Genomic DNA, 25,035 nt, shown 5'->3' with positions numbered 1-25,035 from the left:
GTGTTATAGGGTTATGGAGAATACCTTTAATTATCAATTATAGGTTTTAAATTTACCTTGGCTTTTAAAGGAATAGGGTACACTGTTTTTTTTTCTTAACTACTTGTATATTTCTCTCTTTCTCTCTTTGACTTTCTGTCTCTCTCTCTCTCTCTGACTTTCCTTTTGCCTCTGTCTCTTCCTCTCTCTCTGCCTCTCTTTCTCTCTCCCTCCTTGACTCCCTCTTTGTCTCTCTGTCTCTTCCTCTCTCTCTCTCTGCTGGTCTTTCCTTGCCTCTGCCAGCCACTTCTGCTGTTCTCTCAACCACTGTAGGGGGTGGTCTAAAACCAGCTGTAACCAAGTGTCTTTGTATAGGAACTGGTCTCGGTGCCCTGGCTTACAGGTTACCTTGTGCCATACCTTTGAAACAAGGGACCTGTCCAGGCTTCCTTCTGATGGCCACCTCTAATGCTGGCCAGTCTACCTTACACAAAGTTTTAAGTTTTCCTGGTGTCATAGTACTCCATAGTCTCCCTTAAATCTTTTCTTGAAATTTTTCCACATATTTCCTAGTGGGGTGGGCTTACTTTGTGCCTGACCCATGCTTCCTTGTGACAAAACACCACGCTCACACCTCATGCACACCACAAAACAAAGAACAGGTAAAAGGGCACACACACACTTTTACAGTTTACACCAAACCAGAATCAAAACCAAAATCAGAGTATCAAAAAATCCAAGCCAGGTCAAAACCAAAACCAAAGTATCAAGCAATTCAAGTCAAGTCAAAAACAAAAACCAAAGGGCCTGTACAGGCACGCCGTGGGTGATCAGGCTGCACTTCCATTCAAATGGAGTGGGCAAGGTCTAAAGACCGGTCTTACCAAGTTTCAGATGTCCGGACTCCAAGTGCCAGTTCCTCCCCGGTGTTCAGCCACCGTATTGATCCTCCGCAGGGGCCTGCTGTGCTCTGCTCTGACGAGGCGTTCCACCAGGGAAAATGCCTACCCAGGAGTGCTCTCAGGATCCACGTTGCTCAAGCTGTCTGAAGTCCCCTGCAGGGATGCTCCACAGGGCAGGCCTAAGCTGCCTAAGGGGCTGCCTAGACCATGTGTCTGTTAATCACCTCGCTTCCTGGTCAGGATACCAAGAAATGTAGCAGGACAAGCTGCAGACAAAACCCCTCAGACACTGAGTTGTAGAAGGAAGGGCTTTATTCAGCTGGGAGCATTGGCAGACTCATGTCTCCAAAAACCGAGCTCCCTGAGTAAGCAATTCCTGTCCCTTTTAAGGGCTTACAACTCTAAGGGAGTCTGCATGAAAGGGTTGTGATTGATTGAGCAAGCAGTGGGGTACATGACTGGAGGTTGCATGCACCGGTAATCAGAATGGAGCACAACAGCACAGGGATTTTCACAGTGCTTTTCTATGCAATGTCTGGAATCTATAGATAAAATAACCAGTTAGGTCAGGGGTCGATCTTTTTTTTTTTTTTGAGACAGAGTCTCACTCTGTCACCCAGGCTGGAGTGCAGTGGCACAATCTCGGCTCACCGCAAGCTCTGCCTCCTGGGTTCATGCCATTCTCCTGCCTCAGCCTCCTGAGTATCTGAGACTACAGGTGCTTGCCACCATGCCCGGCTAATGTTTTGTGTTTTTAGTACAGACGGGGTTTCACCATGTTAACCAGGATGGTCTAGATCTCCTGACCTCATGATCCACCTGCCTCGGCCTCCCAAAGTGTTGGGATTACAGGCATGAGCTACTGCTCCTGGCCAGGTCAGGGGTGGATCTTTAATCAGGCCTGGGGCATGGCGCCGGGCTATCTGCCTGTGGATTTCATTTCTGCCTTTTAGTTTTTACTTCTTCTTTCTTTAGAGGCAGAAATTGGCATAAGACAACATGAGGGGTGGTCTCCTCCCTTAGTTTAAAAAAAATACTAGAAATTAAAGCTTCTACGTAGGAATCAGACTCTTTACTCATCATAAGGAAATCCTTGAATTATACTGTCTCGGTTGCAATAATCAAAAATTAAAAGGCCATACTAACTGGAAGCAGACTCAGAAAACAGAAACAGGAAAACAATGGCTTAATTTAGTACACCGAATATTCTTGATATCCTTATCATTAACTGTAATTTAATTAGGGTGATATTTTTGATCCTTAATTTTTCAACATTGTATAAAGAATTTTCCATCCAAAGTAACGTGAGGCAGAGCTACCTGAATTTCAGTGGTGATAAGACAAAAATATTTTGGCCCACAGCTTTCGCAGGACCACTCTGAAGGAAAGTTAACTCTATGAAGTTTAATTTCTATCTTCCTTGGCCTACATTTTTTTCTAAGGTAGTGATTTTCGGTGACCTGAAACCCAAGCTGCGCCTGCCCTTTTCAATGACTAAATGGTTACAAACCAAAAAAGATTGAACACTGACTGACAGGGGAGAGCTAGCAACTCTACTTCCTGTGTTACTTCTCAAAGTGGGATCTGGGAACACCCTGGGGTACATGGATCCACAGGATACGGACTGGCCTCAGAAAGGCAATACCATCCAGTGTGGTGAGGGTGCAGGGACGGCAGTGTTCTCACTATTGCTGCTGAGACTGTTAAATGGCACAACCTTCTGTGGGAAAAGTAATATTCATTACAGTTTACAATGTAGGCCCTTCGACTCAGTAATCTTACTTCTAACTATTTATACCTGAGCAAATGTACGCACACATAAGTGCATATTTACTGCAAATCTCAGCTAAAGTCATTATTAGCTAAAGGTCTTTAATTAGGCTTAGGGTTGTTATCCAATTTCAGATAGTATAAATACTACCATTCATTAATAATTTTAAGTTATGTTGCTAAAAGTTGTTTTTACACCTTAGGTTAGGCATGTGCAGGAATTCAATAGCTACAGGTTACATGGCATTATTCTGGCTTTAGCTATATGATGAGGAAAATTAGGAAGTCCATTCTAAGATATGTCGTGTTTGGTAAGGACATTCTAAGCAAATTAGGAAGGCAGGTAAAAGGAAGAAAAAATGGTATTCACACATCCTCCTCCAGAATATCACAAGCCAAATGGATGTGGGACATGTCTACTTGACAGGACTCTGATTTTAACTTCTTGGATTGTAAGCTCCAAAGTTTTATGCAGGAGTTGTCAAACCCAGCAGCAAGCAGCTTGCTATCGGGGGAGATTTCTGCAGTGTTCAACAGCTGCTAGGTGTTATAGAAGCAGATCGTAGTGAGGGAGGGAAACCCATCCTTGACTTGCTTAATGCTCTCCTGTAAGACCTCCAGGGCAGCATCGTTCTGCAGAATAGGGCTGGGCATGTCAGGGGCCTCCAAGTCATTGTTCTCACTGCGGGAGGAGCTGCCACTTGCATACAGCTGGTAGTCTGTTGTCTTGGCAGGCTGCACATCAAGATGAATATGTAAGGTGAGGATTTTGCACAGGGCAGTATAGCTGTCACTTTGGAGGTAGTGGATAAGGTAGTTTTAGCTGTCTTCTTGGAGATGGACCACGTACTTGTTATCTAGGAATGCTCGAAGCTTGAAGTTAGATAGGATGTCCTGGATGGTTTAAGTGGTCTGTAGCTGCTCAGTGACGTCCTTCCGACTAGCGTTCTGCAGAAACATTCCATGGAAGCGGCTGTAAAAACTTTCCACTGTGCTCTTTGGACTGTTCTCGACCAGGCTGAGATGGAGGCAGACAAAGAGAGGATAAAGGAGAGGCATCACTTCGTGGCTATGCGGAGAATCAGAATCGATGAGAAAATTCCGCAGTCGTCCAAACTGCACTTCATATTGCTGGGGTTCTGCCTGGCAAGAGGCTGCAGACACTATGTAGGCACAATGAGATTCTCAGTGTACTGTGAGATTGGCCGCCAACTCTTCAGCAGTCTGTGGCAGCCTCAGTCCTTGCTTCAGGGGACCATCTGAGTCCACGTACTGCCAGCGTTTGAGGTAGCAGGACACTGCCATCTGGATCTGCTCGGTACGCACTCATTTCATGACTGAACATCCCAGGCGGCTCCGGCTCCCCACGCCTCCGCCGCCTCCCGGAGTTGCTTCCGTTTCCGTCGTCTCTGCTTCAGGTCTCGCTCCTACCGCCGGCTCAGCTGCGCCCCCGATCCCCGCGCCCCGCCGCCCCCGCCGCCGCTCTGGGCGGCCGCTCCATGACTCTTTATTTTAATTATTATTATTTTTTGGAGCCAGGGTCTCGCTATGTTGTACAGGCTGGTCTCAAACTCCTGGCTCAAGCGATCTTTTCACCTTGGCTTCGCAAAGTGCTGGGATTACAGGCATGAGCCACCTCGCCTGGCCCAAGAATCCTTTCTTTACTAAGACTTTTCATGAAGATTTAGAGGGTTTTAGTATTATTTAGTAACAAAAATACAAGAGAATCAAATTTAAAGCTTCTAAAGTTATACCCTTTGTTAAAATTGTTTCACGAATCCAAGGTTTACACAATGCTTATGAATCTTCTCATGGATTCTCCCTGGTGTGAAATAAACATTTTCTTTGAAAATGCAAAGAAGGCATTTTCAAGACTGTCGGATTGCTTTGGAACTTCTAAAATAACTACACTTAATTACCAAGTCAGATGAGTGTATTCATTGCACTAAATAGAACAGTATGAGAGCGTAAACGTGGCCTTCTACTAAATTGGGTTATAATGGTAATAAATATTAGCATGCAATCTTCCCTGCTCAGCCTCCTGAGTAGCTAGGACTACAGACAGTGCTACTAAGCCTAAGTGGCTAGTTGTTTTTGTTTTTTTTTAACTTTTTAAATTTTTATTTTTATTTTATTTATTATTATTATTTTTTTAGATGGAGTTTCGTTCCTGTTGCCCAGGCTGGAGTGCAGTGGTACGATCTCGGCTCACTGCAACCTCCGCCTCCCGGGTTCAAGCGATTCTCCTGCCCCAGCCTCCGCAGTAGCTGGGATTATAGGTGTGTGCCACCACACCTAGCTAATGTTTGTATTTTTGGTACAGACGGGGTTTCGCTATGTTGGCCAGGCTGGTCTCGAACTCCTGACCTCAGGTGATCCGCCCGCCTCGGCCTCCCAAAGTGCTGGGATTACAGGCTTGAGCCACAGCGCCCGGCCTAGTTTTGTTTTTTGTAGAGACAGGAGTCTAGCTTTGTTGCCCAGGCTGCCTAGGCTCAAGCAATCCTCCCGCTTTGGCCTCCCAAATTGTTGGGATTACAGGCGTGAGCCACCGTGCCCAGCCTACAGTGGCTTTTGATACCCTGGGAAAACACAGCTAATTATGTGCGCCTACAGAGTTATTCCATTTATACCATCAGGGTAACATTCTCAGCCATCCTATTTCTCTGGCAAAACATTTTGGGCCCTCAGTGACTTTTTGCTGAATGGGTGACCCGCTCCCTGCACAAAGCCATAAGAATCACTGGAGAGCTGAGGGTCTGGGGAGGCGCAAAGAGAAGGCTGAGAAGGCTATCTCGCTTTCATACACCTGCAAAGGGAAAGAGGAGCGCTGCACTCTCCCAGTCCTGGGGAGGACAGGAAAATGCTGCCACCACTTAGACAGACGCCTACTGCGTAGGCTTTAAATTCAGCCTGGTTGTGGGGCAGCGCTGGGGCTCGACCTTCCGCCCCTCTCTTTCCAGGGAGAAGGGAAGGGAGTCGAGGTCACGAGGGGAGACAAGGGAAAGGAGGGCCTGGAGAGGGACGGTGGGGCGGGGGGAAGTCGAAAGAAGGGTCGGGAGGGAGGGAAACAGGTCCAGGAGGAAAAGCGGGGCTTCATTTTCTAAGGTGGTAGTGGTTGCGCTGGTGGTGGTACACTTTTTTGTATGTCTGAAATATTTCATAATTAACATTTAAGAAATCATTTTTTTTTTTGAGTGGGTCTCATTCTAGTCGCCAAAGCTGGAGTGCAGTGGCGCGATCACGGCTGATGTAGCCTTGGTTTCCTGGGCTCATAAGATTCGCCCACCTCGGCCTCCTAAAGTGTCGGGATTACAGTCGTGAGCCACTGTGCCCGGACTAAGGAATAGTTCTGAACCTCATTCCCCACGGATGACCACAGGTGGTGTCTCCAGGATGTTTCCCTGATAACTGGTCACGTCCTTAGTTCCCAGGGCTGCTCTCCTGCTTGCTGTGACAGCCATTCCGGGGGTGGGGGAGACCTCACTGCGCACCCAGGAATAGGCGAGACCTCAGCATCGGTCTCGGTTTCCTGGTGGGGAATTTAAATGCTCCAGAAGGTGCTGTAGACAATGCCACGTCTTGTCTTTTTTTTTTTTTTTTTCTCGAATCAGCTTTCTCCAGCCTCTCATGCTGCGCGGTTCAAATTCTGCCCTCATCCCAGCGAGTCTGGGGGTCCTCACCCTGACCAGTTGTTAGTGGGCGCGAAGGACAGCGCCCGTTGGTGTCAGATCCCGGTCTAATCCTTGCCTGCCCCGAAAAGGGTTGAGTGGGCACCAATCTCCGCCGCTCGCGAGCAGAAGCGGACTTGTGGGGATGGGGTGGGGTAGGGAGGTGGGCGCGGGCCTAAGCTTCTGAGCGCCGCAACCTACCCCAGGCAGAGCGACGGCGTGGGGAGTGGAGACACCTGCAGCAGGAGTCTCAGGTCCAACTCCGTTGCCCTGGGGGATTGTTTTGGCCTGTGTTCTGGAGATGCCACAAACTGGGCCGGAGACCACAGCTGCAGGAAAAGGCGGCTAGTGCACAGAGCCTGCACTCTATTACTTTATATGTTATTGTAAAAATAGCTATATTGAGATATAATCGACATACATGAAACTGCACGTATTTAAACTGTACAATATGAAGGATATTGACCTACTTAGAAACCCTTGAGACCATCACGGCACTTAAGACAATGAACCTATGGGGAGGGCTGGGTAAAGAGAGTGAAGCACTTGCTAGTGCAAAATTGAAGGGGACACCAAAGATACATCACCTCTCAGTGAACAAGATAAACAATATTTAAAAAATCAAAATTAATGTGGCCAGGCGTGGTGGCTCGTGCCTGTAATCCCATCACTTTGGGAGGCCAAGGCTGGCAGATCACATGAGCCCAGGAGTTTGAGACCAACCTGGGTAACATAGCAAAATCCCGTCTCTACAGAAAACAAACAAAAATGAGCCAGTGTGGTGGGGCGCCCCGGTAGTCCCAGCTACTCCAGTGTCAGGATCATCTGAGCCTGGGAGGTGGAGGTTGCCTTGAGCAGAGATCCAGCCGCTGCACTCCAGCCTGGGTGACAAAGGGAGACCCTGTCTCAAAAAATAAAAATAAATAAAAAAATTAAATAAATAAATCAAAATTAACGGAAAAATCGGTGATGAATAAAACATAAAAATGTTGAATAAAGACAGGATCCGACCCTGCCTTTGCCTGGCCCTGTGTCACTCTCCTCACCCCAGTCCTGGCCCTGAACCAGTCCTCCTCCCACCATAGAAGCCCTCTGTCCCCTGCTCCGGCTTGCTGCCTTCCTGCACCCTAAATCAGGTGACTATTCATTGCCTGCTTCTGGATACTCTCTGCTGTCCCATTGGTCTGCTGGTCTATTTGTGTGCCCTGGCACATTGCTGTCGTATTAGAGCTTTATTGTTTTTCAGGGTTGTTCAGTTATGTGTGCCTTAGTGCACTGCCCAAGGCCTCCAGCACAAGCTGCAATGGAAGTGAAAGTAAAGAGTGTCCTTGCCTCATTCCTAAAACTCCTGGGAGAGTTTTTAATATTTCCTCACTGAGTGTGATTTTTAAAAGTTTTTATTTTATAAATAATCTTTAACAGATTAAGGATATTTCTTTTTTTCTTAAAAAATCATTTTATTGATCCTTTACCATACACAATTTATTCAAATTACACCCATTTGAAGTGGTAAGATCACAGCTAGAGAACAGGTCACCCTGTAACAAATCTATTTACAAAATGCATCATAAAAGCTTTTTTGTTGTTTTTTACATTATATTACACATTTTCTTTTTTAAACTAGCATACAACACAAAGCTAAACTGATTAATAGTTTGCCTACTCCCAATTTTGGGAGAAATACTTCCTTTTTACAAAATCACGTACCCCGTAGGAAAATAAATTTCCACACCCTGGCAACTGCTACCCGACTTACTCCGCAAGCCATCTTCCTTCAAATCCCTCCTTCTCATACACAGGAGTTGTCATGCACACACTGAATTCTTATTTTCTTTTTCCTGAGAGCTTAAGCTTTAAATACTGCAATTTTATTTACAGATCTACACGTACAACAAAAATGAAAACAAGAACCACAACAAAGAACAAAAACAAAAACAAAATAACACTCTTAAAAAATTACAAACCAGCTAGAAAGTATTCTGGTGGTGTTTATAAATTAATTGCTATTTTTGTACAAAATTGCTAAATAATGAAAATGTGAGTAGACTACATATGAACTTAAATAAAACGATTGCTATGCACAACTCTGTACATATAAACACATACCTAACTTTGTACTTAAAGTAATGTAAATACTGTAGTACTAACCCACTTTGTGTGCTGGAGACTAAGTCAAAAAGAAAATTACTTAATGCAAACAAAATACAGTATGGACATCTAATTAATGTACACCACTTAAGCCCAGTAACTGGAAAAAAATCTTAGGCATGAAGGAACTTTTAAGACTTATTAGCATTCCTTTCATTTTTAAAACAATAAATACGGCGTTACATTATGAAAAATTTCATCAAAACACACAACAATCTAGCCAGGTGAGCTCTGTCTTTAGACTTTGGAAAAAATCAGTTTTGTGCAGCTGGCAAAGAGAATTACACAAAGCTGGAAGCAGAGGCAGCTAACCAGATGATATAAATTTGGGAAATGGGGAAAAGCTTGGCATAAATGGTTTCCCATAGAGGAAAAAACCCCGCAGTGCATTTCCAGCAGGCACTTTACACAAAGCTCCCTCTCCCTCCCCCACCCCAGTGCTTCATCTAGGACCACACCAACATTTTGTACCAAGTCCAGTGCGTATGAGGGGAGGAGGCCAGGGGTGGAGGCTGAAGAAGAAAAAAGGAAGATAGTCTGCACCTTTGTTTTTCTTCCCAAACATACACCCACGCATACCCACACAAAGAGTTTAAAGTGCTGGTGTCATCTGTCTTGACCCCACCACCACTTTGCATATTGTGGAAATCTACCTGGAGTAAACTGGCTGGTGCTCTTGTGGTTTTTTGTTTGTGTGTGTGTTTTTTTTTCCTAAGGGGTGTTTTCAATTCAATTAAACATAAGAGTTGAGTGCCTACTACGTGCCTACCGTTGGGTCAGGCACATAGCATTTCAATTTAATTGTTCGTTTTGAGGTTTGTTCTTTATCTGACCCCCTCATTCCCGCAGTCCTTAGCATCCAAGGAATGGACCAGAGATACTACGCCATATTCCCAGTGGGAGATGGCCGCTGCCACCTGCCCCAGGGAAAGCCATTCTTGGACATAACTGGTAAGATTTGCAGCTGACACAAAGCCTCCAACTTGGGACACCATTTCTGAAGAGTAAAGCAGGAGATGCCCTGGCATTGTTTTGCTTCATTTTCTATGTCCTCGACTTCCCTTGGTCCAACTTATTCCTTCATAGAGGAACGGGAATGGGGTCTGGCCAGAACTATTCCAGCCCCCGACACAGTGGGAGCTCCCTGTTCCTGCCAGCTTAAGGAAATGCCACTCACACAACGGCGATGTCTTTCTCCCTAGAGGTCTCTCCATCTGACTCCATCCTGAGAAGTGGTCTCCTTGAGTTTGGTATAAGAGAGCCCTTTCTCGTCACAGGGGCCCGGGAAGCCCAAGGATGGAGGGACCCATGCCTGCTGCTCCCTGGGGCTGTTAAGTCACCTGACCTGGTTCTCCGTTCCAATGGGCCACCCATGTTAGCAAGCCCCAGGACTGACTTGTTCCAAGCTCCTCCTTCTGGGAATGGAAGCACGATGGGACAAAGCTCCTTGCAGAGGCTGATAAACCTTAGATCATACAGGTTTAGATGCTCTGATCAGTAGAGGTTCTCTCCCTCTGCTTAAGTAACATGAATTTGCAAAAACCGCTTCAAATTAACAATTAAATCGAAATGGTGATGGGTGCCACAGGAATGCTTAAATGGCAGCTAAAAAATAAAAAGCCTAAAACAATCCACAAAGAACTAAGTAGGCATTTGCTACAAATCAACTAGAAACTCACAAACACTTTGGGGACAGGGGAATGGGAGTGGTTCATGGAGACAGGAAAATCCACAACAGCTTAGAGTGGCAGAACTCTACTAGTCTTCTGTATCTGCAACAAGTATATTTGAAAACAGGTTCTTCATCCAGAAGGCTGTGGAGGTTTTCTTGACCTCCTACTGGGACGCACAGTTCATAGCTTAAACTGAATTATGACAGTAATTTAAATATTCCTAAGAAGAGCTGAAGAAACATCATTTCATGCTTTTGCGTGACTTCAAGTTTGCATTTGCTGCAGTTCCATTCCATATCAGCAGACTCAAAGACATGCATTCTGCGGAGAAGGCATGGCTCGAAATGCTATTAAGGAAGATTGCTGTTTCCCAGCAGGCCAGGTGGCCAGACCCCATTCTGCAGCCCATCCCTCAGGCACAGCAAGCCAATCCAGGGAGGAAGGAGGAAGGAAAAGTCCGGGTGAGAAACACCTGATTGTACATTTTCTCACTTGCTGACCTAGCCAGGAGATCTTGGAGCCTGTAGCAAAGAAGGACTTTCCCAAGGGAGCCTGCAACTGTGCGTTTAGACAATTTGTTTATTAATTTTTAAAAAATTCATTAAAATGTCAGCTTTCTTCTGAAGTTTGTAGTTTACCTCATGATACTCTCTTGGAGGAAGAAAGTAAGAAGGGACAACACTGCATGACATATGTTCTGGTTCCATGATAAAAAAAATATTGGTTTTTAAGGAGAGTTCACATGAAGCATAATCAACTACACATGAAGTCTTCCACCAGTGGGAGCTTTTCCAAATCATAAGCATCAAAGAGATGGCTGATGCCTTCTTCCTCCCCAAGGCTCAGGAGGAGGAGCAGGGGAGGCAGTAAGTTCACAAATGGTCATCCTAGGTTAGAAGGAATTTGGTCCTCAGTCTGCTGTAAGAGGTTGGCTGGGGAAGCCAGAGGAGAAAGGTTTCCCATAGAAATTGAACAATCGCTATGTCCTGAGTTGGTTGAAGCCAACAAGGTGGGTTTAAGAATATTCCCATTGTGGTCTTGGTTGTTTGTTGTCATTGGACTGTGTTTCAGTCTCTTCTGGACATAAGTAAACCTCAGTGGGCCCTTGGGTACCTGCCAAATATATTTGTAGGCTCTTATTGAGTCAGGCACTTCAAGTCTTATTTCTGGAGGGGCTTTCACAACTGTAACAGTTTGGTCTTTAAGGCCACTAATTTTTCGAATATGTTGATATGTAACGTAAGCTAACCTTTGACGATCTGAATCCTCGGTTAATAGTTTGAGGTCCAGGGTGCAGCTTTGGATCAGTTCATCTAATTTCTTCTCTTCCTGACTGAGCTCGGTCATTTCTTTTGACAGGCCTTGACACTGGGCCAGCACGCCCCTATCCGCAGACAGACTGCAACCCATCCACTGGACGTTATTTTTAGACTTCTTCTTAATGAGGTGGATGCCTTCCAGAGCGTTGGTGATATCATAAATCCTTCTATTTTGCACTTTTAGCACTTCCGCTGCCTTGTTCAAAACCAAGACCCCATCGGGTGACTGGCTCAGGAGCTGAATGAACTTCTTGGTGAGCAGATCAAGAGACTATCGTACCGCGTTTTTTCTGAGGTAGATTTTGGAGTTTTTGGAGTATCTGGACTTCTTAGTGCAGCTCTTCCTTTGCCCTTGGGGGTTTTTAAACCATCTGAGAGGTACCGATGACCGCTTTCTCCTAGCTCCAGTCTTCGCTTTGCCAGAGGGCCGCTGCCGCTGCGTCCCAGCGCTGGTAGCTGCAGCAGCCCTGCTCTGCTGGAGGGTCCGTGGGGCGTGGTGTAGAGGAGGCTGCCGGCGATCTGCTCCGCGCCTGGGGCACTGGGGGGGAGGGGGCCGGTGGCTACGGCGCCGCTTTGGAGGGAGGAGGAACAGGAGGTGGTGGAAGTGTTCGTGGTGAGGATCTGGATGTCGGATATTTCTTTCTATTCCTAATTTGCTAAGGGTTCTTTTTAAAAATCATGACTGGTTGTGGGATTTTTGTCCCACTTGGAGCATAAGATGCTGTGCTGTATAAACTGTAATAATGTTCCACAAGGTTGGTGTTCCTCTCCGGAAGTAGACGACAGTTTTCTGCCCCATTGATATTAGGCTTGGCAAGGTGGCTTGTTTTGACCTATGGAATAAGTGTAGACGTCATATGTATTCTTTCTGAGCATAACTTTCAAGAGTCAAATGCTTTTTCGGTATTTATTGAAATGATCATGTGGTGTTCCTTTTTTCATTAATGCAGTGAATAGGCCGATTGATTTTCACATCTAAATCACTCTTCGATACCTGGAGTAAACTTCTGTTGGTCTTAATATAATTTTGGGGGGTATATTGCTGCATTAATTTTACATATATATATGTACATATATACACGGACAGGGTTTCACTCTGTCGCTCAGGCTGGAGTGCAGTAGCCTGATCACAGCTACTGCAGCCTCAACAGCCCAAGTGATCCTCCCACCATAGCCTCCTTAGTAGCTGGGACCACAAGTGCACTGCCACCACGCCCGGTTATTTTTAAAAATTATTTGTAGAGATGACGTCTCCTTATATTACCAGGCTGACCCTGAATTCCTGGGGTCAAGCGACCTTCCTGTCTCCTCCGCTCAAAGTGCTGGGATAATAGGCCTGAGTCACTGCCACGGCATAGGAACAACATCGTAATCTTTTTTGCTTACTTCTTGGATGCCTTCTTGGTGGTCTGGGAAAATCCCTGCACTACCATTTTGTAAGTCAGTGACTGAAGAAGAGTTTCCTCACTTCAGTGAAACTGTTTCCTTAGAGCTGGCATGAGAATCAGATGAAATGAAGAAAAGCACGGCTGTGTACTTTTGTTTTGTTTTGTTTTTGAGACAAAGTCTTGCTCTGTCGCCCGGGCTGGAGTGCAGTGGCGGGATCTGGGCTCACTGCAACTTCCGCCTCCCAGGTTCAAGAGATTCTCTTGCCTCAGCCTCCCGAGTAGCTGGGATTACAGGCGCGTGCCACCACGCCCGGCTAATTTTTGTATTTTTAATAGAGACGGGATTTCTTCATGTTGGCCAGGCTGGTCTCAAACTCCTGATCTCAGGTGATCTGCCCGCCTCTGCCTCCCAAAGTGCTGGGATTACAGTCCTGAGCCACCGCGCGCGGCCAGCTATATACTTTCAATGTATGTGCTCATTCAGTGTGAAGAAGTACTCTGCCTTAAGATTCTAGATGGGACTTCCAACGGCAGGACCTTAATTGAGTCTGGAGTGGGATGGAGCTAGGGAGAAAGGGCAATTCAGACTGGTGAACTCCTCAGTTAGTGAGTCATTTTGGCCTGTGTGCATTTCAAAAGGTATGGGTTCTCGCAACAATTCTTAGACTTGTGGGCTGGAGAAACCTGTATTATCGTAATTACCATAATAAGGGCCCCAAGAAAGCAATGTGACAGGAGGGCTGTATCCAGTTAGAGGCGCCACTGGAGTGTCCGAAGCCAACTAATGGCCTAGAAGGCCGCAAGATACTTCCTACACCGCAAGGGGTAGGTGTTCAAATCTGTCTCTCTGGGAGCAACCCGCCTCACCTCCCTCCTCCCCTGTGCATTAGTAGCTGCTCTCCCCCGGTTTCTGGCGTCAACTGCGCTTTCAAGCAAGGGGACAGCAGGGCTGCTCTGGGATACGAGTCAAGCTGGAATGTCACCCCTTTAGGGGTTTGGTCGTTCGTCAATTTTTTTTTTTTTTTTTGAGACGGAGTCTTGCTCTGTCGCCCAGGCTGGAGTGCAGTGGCGCGATCTCAGCTCACTGCAAGCTCCGCCTCCCGGGTTCACGCCATTCTCCTGCCTCAGCCTCCCGAGTAGCTGGGACTACAGGCGCCCGCTACCATGCCCGGCTAATGTTTTGTATTTTTAGTAGAGACGGGGTTTCACCATGTTAGCCAGGATGGTCTCAACCTCCTGACCTCGTGATCCACCCGCCTCGGCCTCCCAAAGTGCTGGGATTACAGGCGTGAGCCACCGCGCCCGGCGTTCGTCAATTTTGAGGAACACAATTTCGCAAATGCTCAGAGTCGATAAAAGCGCGTGCGGTGCCACCACTTCCGGGGCGTCGACTGCCGGATAGAAATGCAGCTGAGCGAGGGGCTAGCCGCACACGGGACGCGGAGAGCAGGAAAGTGGAAAAGAACTCAGGTCCCCCTACTCGGTGAAGAGTGCGCAGACATGGACCTCGCCAGGTTCGTTCTTTCTTTGTTTTTTTAAAATAACTTTTTTTTTCGCCTTAGAAAATACAAATAGGTACAGACGAAACGAGAACTTCTCCGTGATCCCTCAGAGCTATTCACGTGGGCGTTTAACTTTCAGTTGCTGAAGGGCCCGCGCTGGCACCGCGCCTGCAAGGAATCCTGTTTCCAGGGAATTGCTGGCAGATAAATTCGTCCTGCTCCACTGCCAAACCTTCCAGCCTCCGTTTCTTATTCCCGGGGTTCGGGGGGGGGGTCTGTTGGCTCCGGGACGAGGTGGGGCGCTGCCAGAGCAACCCCACCGATCCCGGGGAGACCCGAAGCTGCTTTCTCTCCCTTCTGAGAAATTTGGCTCCTGTCTCTGTAGCAACGTCTGTCAAAACCGCAGGCTGTTGTAGACTTAGCAATGGCGGACTTGAAAGCTGTAGATGACAAAACTTCCGCCCCTGCGTGGGCTGAGGAGCGCCTTAAAAAGCCGCAGGGCGGCCGGGCGCGGTGGCTCACGCCTGTAATCCCAGCACTTTGGGAGGCCGAGGTGGGCCGATCACGAGGTCAGCAGATAGAGACCATCCTGGCTAACAGAGTGAAACCCCATCTCTACTAAAAAAATACAAAAAATTAGCCGGGCGAGGTGGCAGGCGCCTGTAGTCCCAGCTGCTTGGGAGGCTGAGGCAGGAGAATGGCGTGAACCCGAGAGGTGGAGCTTGCAGTGAGCCAAGATCGCGCCAGTGCACTCCAGCCTGGGCGACAGAGCGAGACTCCGTCTCAGAAAAAAAAAAAAAAAGCCGCAGGGGGAGTCGCGAGGATCTGCGGTGTTGGTGCAGAGCTAGAGAAGTGGGGAGTGCTGTATGGACAGGCCAGACTTCGCAGGCGTCCATCGGATGAGGGTTGCCCATCCTCCTGGAGTCCTGAGCATTCAGGGAGTTGGGGAATGGGTTATTTAGGTGAAATGTGACCAGGCACTGACGAACTGCGCCCTAGATCCTGAAAGAAAAACCAAGCACCCTGTTGCGCTGCTGGTTTATCATCTAGAAGAGGGGAAGGGTGAAAGCAGTGCTGTCTCGAACTAAATGCAAAATGGTATCCGAAGACAGCAAATCACGCTCTATGCTTTTTGCTCCCCAGGAGGTAGCTCTTCTGCTTCCTGTCCCACCCTTGTGGGTTGCAGTTCTTACTAACCTGTTGTTCTGGCATAACTCTAAGGAGATATGAATGCCACCCCCATTCCCATTAAAGATAGCCAACAACATAGCCTAAATCATGAGTTCAGGTCTGATAGAATTTCCCCTATAGTCAAAAGTATAAAGGATTTCAGTGGAAACATCTAACCTGTAAACCTAGACCCAAGGTTTAAGGGAGGCCAGTGAGTTTTAGGCCCTAGAGATTTGGTCGGCTCAGTCCTCAGCTCGTTTTTATTTATTTATTTATTTATTTATTTATTTATTTATTTATTTAATTTTAGCATTGTGTTCAAGATGTATGCCTGAAGCCAGAGGTTTTGAACCACGGAAAGTTTAACACAGCTGCAGGTGTTGGACTGGGGTGGCCAGGATCCCAGGCTAGTCCACAAGTGCTCGGTCCTCTGTAAGGTGGCTCAACTGCAGCTCCCATGGGTTCCAAGTTTCCCAGTGGTATGGGTACCCTCCTTAAGCAATCTGAGGATGAGATGTGATTTCTGTCCCCTTCTGTGTATGGTGGGTGAACCAAAAGGGTTCATCCAGAGCAAGGCCTGATACAGACAGTGCAGGAAGGTGGACTGGGAGGAAAGGGGACAGGACTCCAGTTACAGAGGCTGCAAGAAGAATTGGAGAGCAGGGGCTAATCAAGGAGGGGAAAGAACTTTACGAGGAGAACTATGAAACACTGCTGAAAGAAATCATAGATGACACAAACAAATGCAAAAGCATTCCATGCTCATGGGTTGGAAGAACAATATCATTAAAATGTTCACACTCCCCAAAACAATCTACAGATTCAATGCTATTCCTATGAAATTACCAATGTCTTTTTCACAGAATTAGAAAAAATGATTTTAAAATTTGTATGCAACCAAAAAAGAGCCTGAATAGCCAAGGCAATCCTAAACAAAAAGAACAAAACAGGATAGGGAGCCTTACAACACATTATTGCATTTCAAACTATACTTCAAGGCTACAGTAACCAAAACATAGTACTGATACAAAAATAGACACGTAGGCCAATGGAACAGAATAAAGACCCCTGAAATAAAGCTTCACACCTACAACCAACTCATCTTTGATAAAGTCCACCAAAATAACCAATGGAGAAAGGACACCCTATTCAATAAATGGCTAACCATATGCAGAAGAATGAAACTGGATCCCTGTCTCTCACCATATGCAAAAATTAACTCAAAATTAAGACTGAAATGTAAGACTATGAACTATAAAAGTTCTAGAAGAAAACCTAGGAAATACTCTTCTAGACATTGCCCTAGGCAAATAAATTATAATAAAGATCTCAAAGGCAAATGCCACAAAATCAAAGATAGACAAATGGGACTTAATTAAACGAAACAGCTTCTGCACAGCAAAAGTCTCAACAGAGTAAACAGACAACCTAGAGAATGGGAGAAAATGTTTGCAAATCATGCATCCAACAAAAGACTAATATCCAGACTCTATAAGGAACTTAAATGAATCAAGAAAAAAACAAACAACTCCATTTAAAAAATGTGCAAAGGGCATGAACAGCAACTTCTCAAAAGAAGACATGCAAGCTGCTCACAAACATTTAAAAGGTCAACATCACTAATCATCAGAGAGCTGCAAAGCGAAATCACAATGAAATACCATCTCATACTAGTCAAAATGACTATACTAAAAAGTCAAAATATATGTAGGAAAAAATTAATGAAAAATCAAGAGTTGGTTTTTTGAAAAGATCAAGATTGACAAACCTTTAGCTAGATTGATGAAAGGAAAAACTCAACTAAAATCAGAAAAGAAAGAAGGGACATTACTATTGATCTTATAGAAATCAAAAGGATTATAAGAGTGTACTGTAAAAAATTGTATGCCAACAAATCAAATAACCTAGATGAAATGGACAAATTCCTAGAAACACATCACCTACTAACACTGAGTCAGGAAAAAACAGAAAATCTGAATAGACCTATGTCTAGTAAGGAGATGGAATCAGTAATCTAAAACCCAACTAAGAAAAGCCATGGACCAGATGGCTTCAGTAATAAATTCTACCCGAGTAAATTTTTTTTTGTGTGAGCCTCTGTCAATATAAACAATTTGAATCAACCCAAATCAGCATTATCAGCACCATCCTGGCAATCCAATCTGACTTGATCCTGTGAAAGAAATCCTGCTCCAGGTAGTGAGAGCAATGCACTTGCCAGGCTATTCTCCTGGAATAGGACCTAGCCATGAGGGCCTAGGACAACCCCACAGGTATGAGTCCCAGGGTTTCTTGGGTGAAGGGCCACTGAGTTTCCCAAATGGAAGGAATGGGGATGCGAGTAGTTATGTCCAGTCTGGGGCACCCCGCCAGGATAACACTGCTGGTGCTGATTGGTACCTGGCACTGGAAATGGTTTAGATAATTTCAAGGAGGGCATTCCAGAACATGGAACGTGCTTTGAACCCCCTGAGGTTCAGTGTCTAAGGTAGGAACTGAACCAAAGCTTTTCCTTCTGGTGCCTTAAATGATTGGGAGTCATTGCTTGATTTCCTGCAGTTTGAAAACAACTGCTCTGGCCGCTTCACTCCTTTGTTTCTAAATATTTCCCTACATCTATGATGAAATTAGTGCCAAGTATAGGTACAAAGTTCTGTGGGAGTAGCAGAGAGTGAAGGACAAATATGGGAATTCTGGGATGGATGATAGTTCATCAGGTGACAAAGGTGGAGGAAAACATTAGAGTCTCAGAGCACACCTCTGCAAAAGCACAGAGTCCCCAAGTCACATGGGGAGTGGTGACTACTCTGGTGCACAAGGAGTTGTGTCATTTATTGAACATCTAGTCTGGTCCCTGTAAATTGTTAAGTGTTATATGGAATAGATGGTTCTTTTTCCTCTGTATGTTACCACCATGATTTGCATATGAATTCTCTTGATGTAACCCCAATTGTCCAAATGATCTGGGGCCTCAATTTTATTGTTTACACATGATCAGAAATTTATAGAGACACAGGTGGTATCCACAACCTTAGCTGAGTATCTGCATGATAGTGGTCTAGCAGTGGACAGGAATATTCTGACCCCTTTATAGCCCTTTCCTAGTGTAGTGATTACTACCCATGATGGACTTTACTCTCAACTGTCTCTAGGCCACTTGGCAAACCTACAATCTTTAGGTTTTCATCTATAGCAAAACAGTGATCCCAATAGATTTTAAAGGAAAAGAGCTAATGGATTATGTATACATAGACTAAAGCACACTGTCTCAGTCTGTTCGGCCTGCCACACAAAATACCGTAAACTGGGTGGCTTATACAGAACAGAAATTTATTACTCAGTTCTGGAGGCTGGGAAGTCCAAGATCAAGATACCAGCATCATTGGATTCTGGTGAGGACCTTCTTCCCATTGCAGACTGTCAACTTCTTCTGCGTTTTTCATATGGCAGAAGGGGTGAGCTTGTGTTACAGGATCTTCAGGTTGTCGATTTTCTGGCCAGAAACCTGTGTGGCTGGCGGCACCTTTGCCAGAGTTCTTGTCCTGTGTCCAGGAAGAATGAGGTATGCAGACAAGTGAAGGGTGAACAAGACGAAGATGAGCTTTATTAAATGTTAGGACAGCTCAGAGGAGACCTGCAGTGAGTAACTCCTCTCTGCAGGCAGGTCATCCCATGGAATATTCAGCTCTCAGCAGAGGGGAGGCCCTGGGGAGGGTAGCTTCTATCTGCTACTGGTCCTTCCTACGTTTGCTGCTCTCAGCAGAGAGGAGGACCTGGGGACCGTTGCTTCTCTCTGCAGCCAATGTCTCTGCAGGTCTCTGAAGCTCTCCGCAGAGAGGGTAGTTCCACTCTGCAGCTGGTAGTTCTGTCCTCTCCTGCTATCAGCAGAGAGGGTAGTTCCTCTCTGAAGTTGGTCCTGTCTTCATCTCTTCCTCCTCTGCCCCTGCTCTGGCTGAGCCCAGGGCTTTTATGGACCTCAGAGGGGAGGAAGTGTGTGCCATTGGTCCACATGCAGCCCCAGAAGAGGCACCACAAGTCCCCACAGTCTACAGGACTGGCAGCCCAGTCCCCAGGCTTCAGGCCTTCCCTGGCATGAAGGTGTGGCCCTACTGGGGACCCGCCGCCTTTGACCCAGGAATCTGTCTGCCTCCCACTGCCATTTATGTCTCCGGAGTTTGGCCAGCCTTTGCTCCCAGATCAGAGTGGGCACCGACAGCAGGGAGAAGGAGAAGCCAGGCAATGGGAGCAGGCACTTCTGAGCCTGCGAGGGCAGGGGGACCTTCTCAGGCCCCAAGAGTGCAGAGATGCCTGAATCTGCAATCTCGACTTGGGTGGCTGCAGCTGCACGGGGCAGGGTTGTGGGGCAGGATTCTAGCATGCTGCAGAGAGCGGGAGGCCTGGGTCTACAGTGGTGGTTTGGGTGGCTGCAGCAGCACCTGGGGAGCTCATGTCCCAACTTGGAAGAGGCAGGGCTCCCACGGGCTCCAGAAAGTGTGCAGCCCTAGCTGCCCCTCCCTGCTGCAGCCTTTGTGATGGCAGGCTGCCATCACTAGCTTTCTGAGGTCGCTTTTGGAAGAGCACTAATCTCATTCATGAGGGATTCACCCTTTAACCTAATCACCTCCCAAACGCCCATCATGTTGGCCGTTAGAATTTCAACATATGAGTTTTGGGAGGATGCAAACATTCAAGATAGAGCACCGGTGTTTTGTATATAAGAATATTACCTTGACTGAGCATTGTGGCTCACGCCTGTAATCCCAGAACTTTGGGAGGCCAAGGCAGGTGGATCATCTGAGGTCAGGATCATCATCAAGACCAGCCTGGCCAACATGGTAAAACCCCGTCTCTACTAAAAATACAAAAAAATTAGGCAGGCGTGGTGGCAGGTGCCTGTAATCCCAGCTACTTGGGAGGCTGAGGCAGGAGAATCCCTTGAACTCGGGAGGTGGAGGTTGCAGGGACCTGAGATTGTGCCATTGCACTCCAGCCTGGGCAACAAGAGTGAAACTCCATCTCAAAAACAAAAACAAAAACAAAAAACAAAAAACAAAACAAACAAACAAAAAAAACCAATATTATCTGTAGGGTCCAGCCCTACAGGGTCTGTGAGTTTTTCTCCTCGTGTGCGGAGATGAGAGATTGCAGAAATAAAGACACAGGACAAAGAGATAGAAGAAAAACAGCTGGGCTGGGGGGCCACTACCACCAAGGTGCGGAGACTGGTAGTGGCCCCGAATGCCAGGCTGCGCTGTTATTTATTGGATACAAGACAATGGGGCAGGGTAAGGAGTGTGAGCCATCTCCAATGATAGGTAAGGTCACTCGAGTCATGTGTCCGCTGGACAGGGGGCCCTTCCCTGTTTGGCAGCCGAGGTGGAGAGAGAGAGTACGGCTTATGCCATTATTTCTTCTACGCATTTCAAAGACTTTTAGTACTTTCACTATTTCTGCTACTGCTATCTAGAAGGCAGAGCCAGGTGTACAGGGTGGAACATGAAAGTGGACCAGGAGCATGACCACTGAAGCACAGCATCACAGGGAGACGGTTAGGCCTCCAGATGGTTGCAGGTGGGCCTGACTAATGTCAGGCCTTCCACAAGAGGTGGTGGAGCAGAGTCTTCTCTAACTCCCCCGGGGAAAGGGAGACTCTCCTTCCCGTTCTGCTAAGTAACGGGTGCCTTCCCCAGGCACTGATGCTACTGTTAGACCAAGGTCTGCTAGGTGATGCGTGCCTTCCCAGGCACTGGCGTTACTGCTAGGCCAGGGAGCCCTCTAGAAGCCCTGTCCGGGCGTAATAAAGGGCTCACACTTGTTTTCTGGTCACTTTTCATCATGTCCCTTCAGCTCCTATCTCTGTATGGCCAGGTTTTTTCTAGGTTATAATTGTAGAACAAAGATTATTATAATATTGGAATAATAATACCACAAACTAATTATTAGCGATAATCATATATAATCATATCTATAATCTATTTTTAGTATAACTATTCTTATTCTATATATTTTCTTTATTATACTGGAACAGCTTGTGCCCTCAGTCTCTTGCCTTGGCACCTGGGTGGCTTGCCACCCACAGTTACCTCATTGTAAATGTGGATGTTTGATAGGGAAAGGGCACAATGAGTTAGTCTGTTTTGCTTGCGATCAATGCCCAAAATTTGTGAATCTAATTCATTCTTATAGGAATAAAAAATAATTAAGATTATTATTGCTGGACCCTCTTAGACCCTATCTGGCAGTTTTCCAAAAGGATTTCCCATAAAAGGAGATAATTAATGAAGGTAAAAGTTGAAATTATTAAAATAAAAAGTAAAGAAGAAATAATATGTATGACTAAAACCTTGTCCACTGAGAAGATAAAAGCATAGAATCCCTCCAGGGATTTATTTAAAGAAAGAAGAGAGAAAACGAATTGTACAATATTAGTGATGAGAAAGGACACAACGAACACATAAAGACAAGATTAAAATTATTAGAATAAGATCATATAAAACAGTTGTAACAAATTTGAAAATTCAGTTAGGAGTATAAATTATCATAGCCTTAGCTCAAAATTTGTTAGAAATTAGTTATCTCAGACCCATATACTTACCAGTCTAGTGGAAAATATACAGTAAAGGATTTTTCTCCGTTTGCCTCATAATGCAGAATTTGCTGTATCTCTGGCTTAGCTCCTATTCTAACGGCTCTGTCTATTTTACAGAAAAGAATTTCTGCTTGGAAATGGCTTAGCTGCCGGAAAAATGAACATCAGTATTGATTTAGACACAAACTATGCTGAGCTGGTTCTAAATGTGGGAAGAGTCACTCTTGGAGAGAACAATAGAAGAAAAATGAAGGATAGTCAACTGAGAAAACAGCAGAATGAAAATGTCTCACGAGCTGTGTGTGCTCTGCTGAATTCTGGAGGGGGATTTATCAAGGCTGAAGTTGAGAATGAAGACTATAGTTATAAAAAAGATGGAATAGGACTGGATTTGGAAAATTCTTTTAGTAACATGCTGCCATTTGTTCCTAATTTCCTGGACTTCATGCAGAATGGTAACTACTTTCACATTTTTGTGAAATCATGGAGCTTGGAAACCTCTGGTCCGCAGATTGCCACGTTGAGCTCCAGTTTGTACAAGAGAGATGTAACGTCTGCAAAAGTCATGAATGCCTCTGCTGCACTGGAGTTCCTCAAAGACATGGAAAAAACTGGAGGGAGAGCATATTTAAGACCAGAATCGCCTGCAAAGAGGGCCTGTGTTGATGTACAAGAAGAAAGTAACATGGAAGCCTTGGCTGCTGATTTTTTTAACAGAACAGAACTTAATTATAAAGAAAAACTGACCTTTACTGAATCCACACACGTTGAAATAAAAAACTTCGCGACAGAAAAGTTGTTACAACGAATTACAGAGATTCTTCCTCAATATGTTTCTGCATTTGCAAATACTGATGGAGGATATTTATTCGTTGGTCTAAATGAAGATAAAGAAATAATTGGCTTTAAAGCAGAGAAGAGTTATCTTACTAAGTTAGAAGAAGTAACAAAAAATTCCATTGGGAAACTGCCTGTGCATCACTTTTGTGTGGAGAAGGGGACGATAAATTACTTATGCAAATCCCTTGGAGTATATGATAAAGGAAGGCTTTGTGGATATGTGTATGCACTCAGAGTGGAACGCTTCTGCTGTGCAGTGTTTGCTAAAAAGCCTGATTCCTGGCACGTGAAAGATAACAGAGTTAAGCAGTTGACTGAGAAGGAATGGATCCAGTTCATGGTGGATTCAGAATCAGGTTGAGGAAGGAGGATTGGCAATAAGGATACATTTGGCTTGGGTGGCAGGAAGGTTCTATTGTATCTTTGGGATTAGGGACAAGATTAAGTCTTCAAATTTCAACATCTCTGGTGGATACAACCAATACTTCCCTGCCTCTTATTTTCTTCTACCCACTTAGAAGATAGATATTCCATACAATAACTAAATATCTACTCTTAGTAGCCTTATCTGATGCAAAGATTCTAGATGTTTCTTCTCTACCACGTCTTTACTCACTTTCAAGGAAAGCCTGTTCAATTCTTTTCCTTTTTATTTCAGGGTTCAGTTTCTGTAACTAACCATTGCTTTCTTTTGGGAACACTTACTCTTTTACTTACTTGCTCTTTCATCTTTCTTTACCCACTTTCCATTTATTTCCTGTAAAGACTTTTCCCTCTTCCTCTCACATTTATGAGCCAAAGAGTAACCCTAATTGTACCAATAAGAGAAGAATAATGCTGATATTTTATCTGGTTTTGGAAAAGGAAAGCCTCCAGTGAGATTAGACCAGAACTAGCAACTTACAAAATCTCTGAAAATGCAAACTTGTTCCTCAGAATCTGCATAAAACCCAGTTTTCCTTCACTAGCCATCACATTCTTCTAATTTTAACTTCTTTTAAAATAAACTCAGTTATATGGCAGTGTATTAAATTACTATCAATGCATTTTTACTGTTAATTTTCATTCCAAGTATAGAGTGTTTCAGCAGCATCAAGAGTTAATTTTACAATTTATATCTGACCTAGGAATCTAACCACAATACGTAACCACAATATCTAACGTTTTGTATTGGGAACGCAGGATCAGTTCTAAGTAGACTTTTGGTATACTGTGCATTAGTTGGTTTGAGTCTCTCTTGTGCCAAATTAAGAGTGTGATTTTTGTTTTCTAACATTATTCCATAGTATGTGAAGAACTGCCCTCTCCAGCAAGTACATCATCACCTGTCTCCCAGAGCTGTCCTCTTTGTGAATATATTAACTTCAAAATTCAGCCACTGAGATATCACCTTCCAGGTAATTTAATTCTGGCTTCTGTGGAGTTGTTGGTGTGACTGTGTTCAAATCTCCTTCTCTTCAAACCAGCTCTGTCTTGACATTTGTTATGGAAGCACATTCTTGTGTTTATGGAAATTCTTTGGTGTTTTTAGTCATTGAATTTGTCAAATTCTATTTCTTTAGGTGCCTAAGTAGGGGTAGTATTGTTGGTTCAGGCAGTGTGTGAATATTTAAGTAATAAGATAATGCCAAATTATTTCCAAAGTAGATGGCTCACTTTACTCCCACCAGCAATATGTTGGAAATGCCGCAACTTTTCCAATGCCAGACTTCTCTCTTCATCTTTCTGCTTGAACTTCTTTTCTCTTGAACTTCTTCTCTTCCTCAGTCAAATCGGTATTTATTTGGGTATATACATGGAAGAAAATATCTCCCATAGAAGATATTTTATCTTCTATGAAGTGGCGATTCTGTCTTTTGCTCATTTTTGTAATAGGCTTTATCTTTTCCTTACTGATTTCTAGGAGCAACTCACAGATTCTAACGTAAAATCCTTGTTTAGTCACAGATAGTACAGATTTCAGACGTCTTCTCCAAGTTCATGACTTGCATTTTCTCTTTTCCCAAGGCATATTTTCCTTAGCAGTTTTAAATTGGATATAGTCAAACTTGCCATTTAAAAATTTTGTGGTTTAGTGCTCTTTGTGC

General features: G+C 45.0%; 1 protein-coding gene and 2 pseudogenes across 5 annotated transcripts in view; 1 reads left to right on the top strand and 2 right to left on the bottom strand.

The window, feature by feature from the left end:
* Positions 1–25,035, top strand: part of SLFN12L (schlafen family member 12 like) — a 97,527-nt gene that overhangs the window by 33,847 nt on the left and 38,645 nt on the right. Inside the window, exons 2-4 of one of the 5 annotated variants that reach the window (XM_054456840.2) lie at positions 11,644–11,713; positions 22,226–23,304; positions 24,235–24,345. The exons of 1 other annotated variant lie outside the window; for it this stretch is intronic. In XM_054456840.2, the coding sequence (XP_054312815.1) occupies positions 22,266–23,304; positions 24,235–24,345 (1,150 nt within the window). In that variant the 5' untranslated portion in view covers positions 11,644–11,713; positions 22,226–22,265. 3 more of the 5 variants (XM_054456838.2, XM_054456839.2, XM_054456837.2) reach the window with 3 other exon arrangements.
* LOC129016967 (TAF5-like RNA polymerase II p300/CBP-associated factor-associated factor 65 kDa subunit 5L) lies at positions 3,018–3,986 on the bottom strand (annotated as a pseudogene).
* Positions 10,843–12,892, bottom strand: LOC129016798 (transcription factor E2F3-like; annotated as a pseudogene).

Source organism: Pongo pygmaeus, chromosome 19 (genome assembly GCF_028885625.2).
Source record: "Pongo pygmaeus isolate AG05252 chromosome 19, NHGRI_mPonPyg2-v2.0_pri, whole genome shotgun sequence".
Lineage (NCBI taxonomy): Eukaryota > Metazoa > Chordata > Mammalia > Primates > Hominidae > Pongo > Pongo pygmaeus.
The sequence above is the reverse complement of the archived record's forward strand: the minus strand, read 5'-3'. Positions and strand labels throughout refer to the sequence as shown.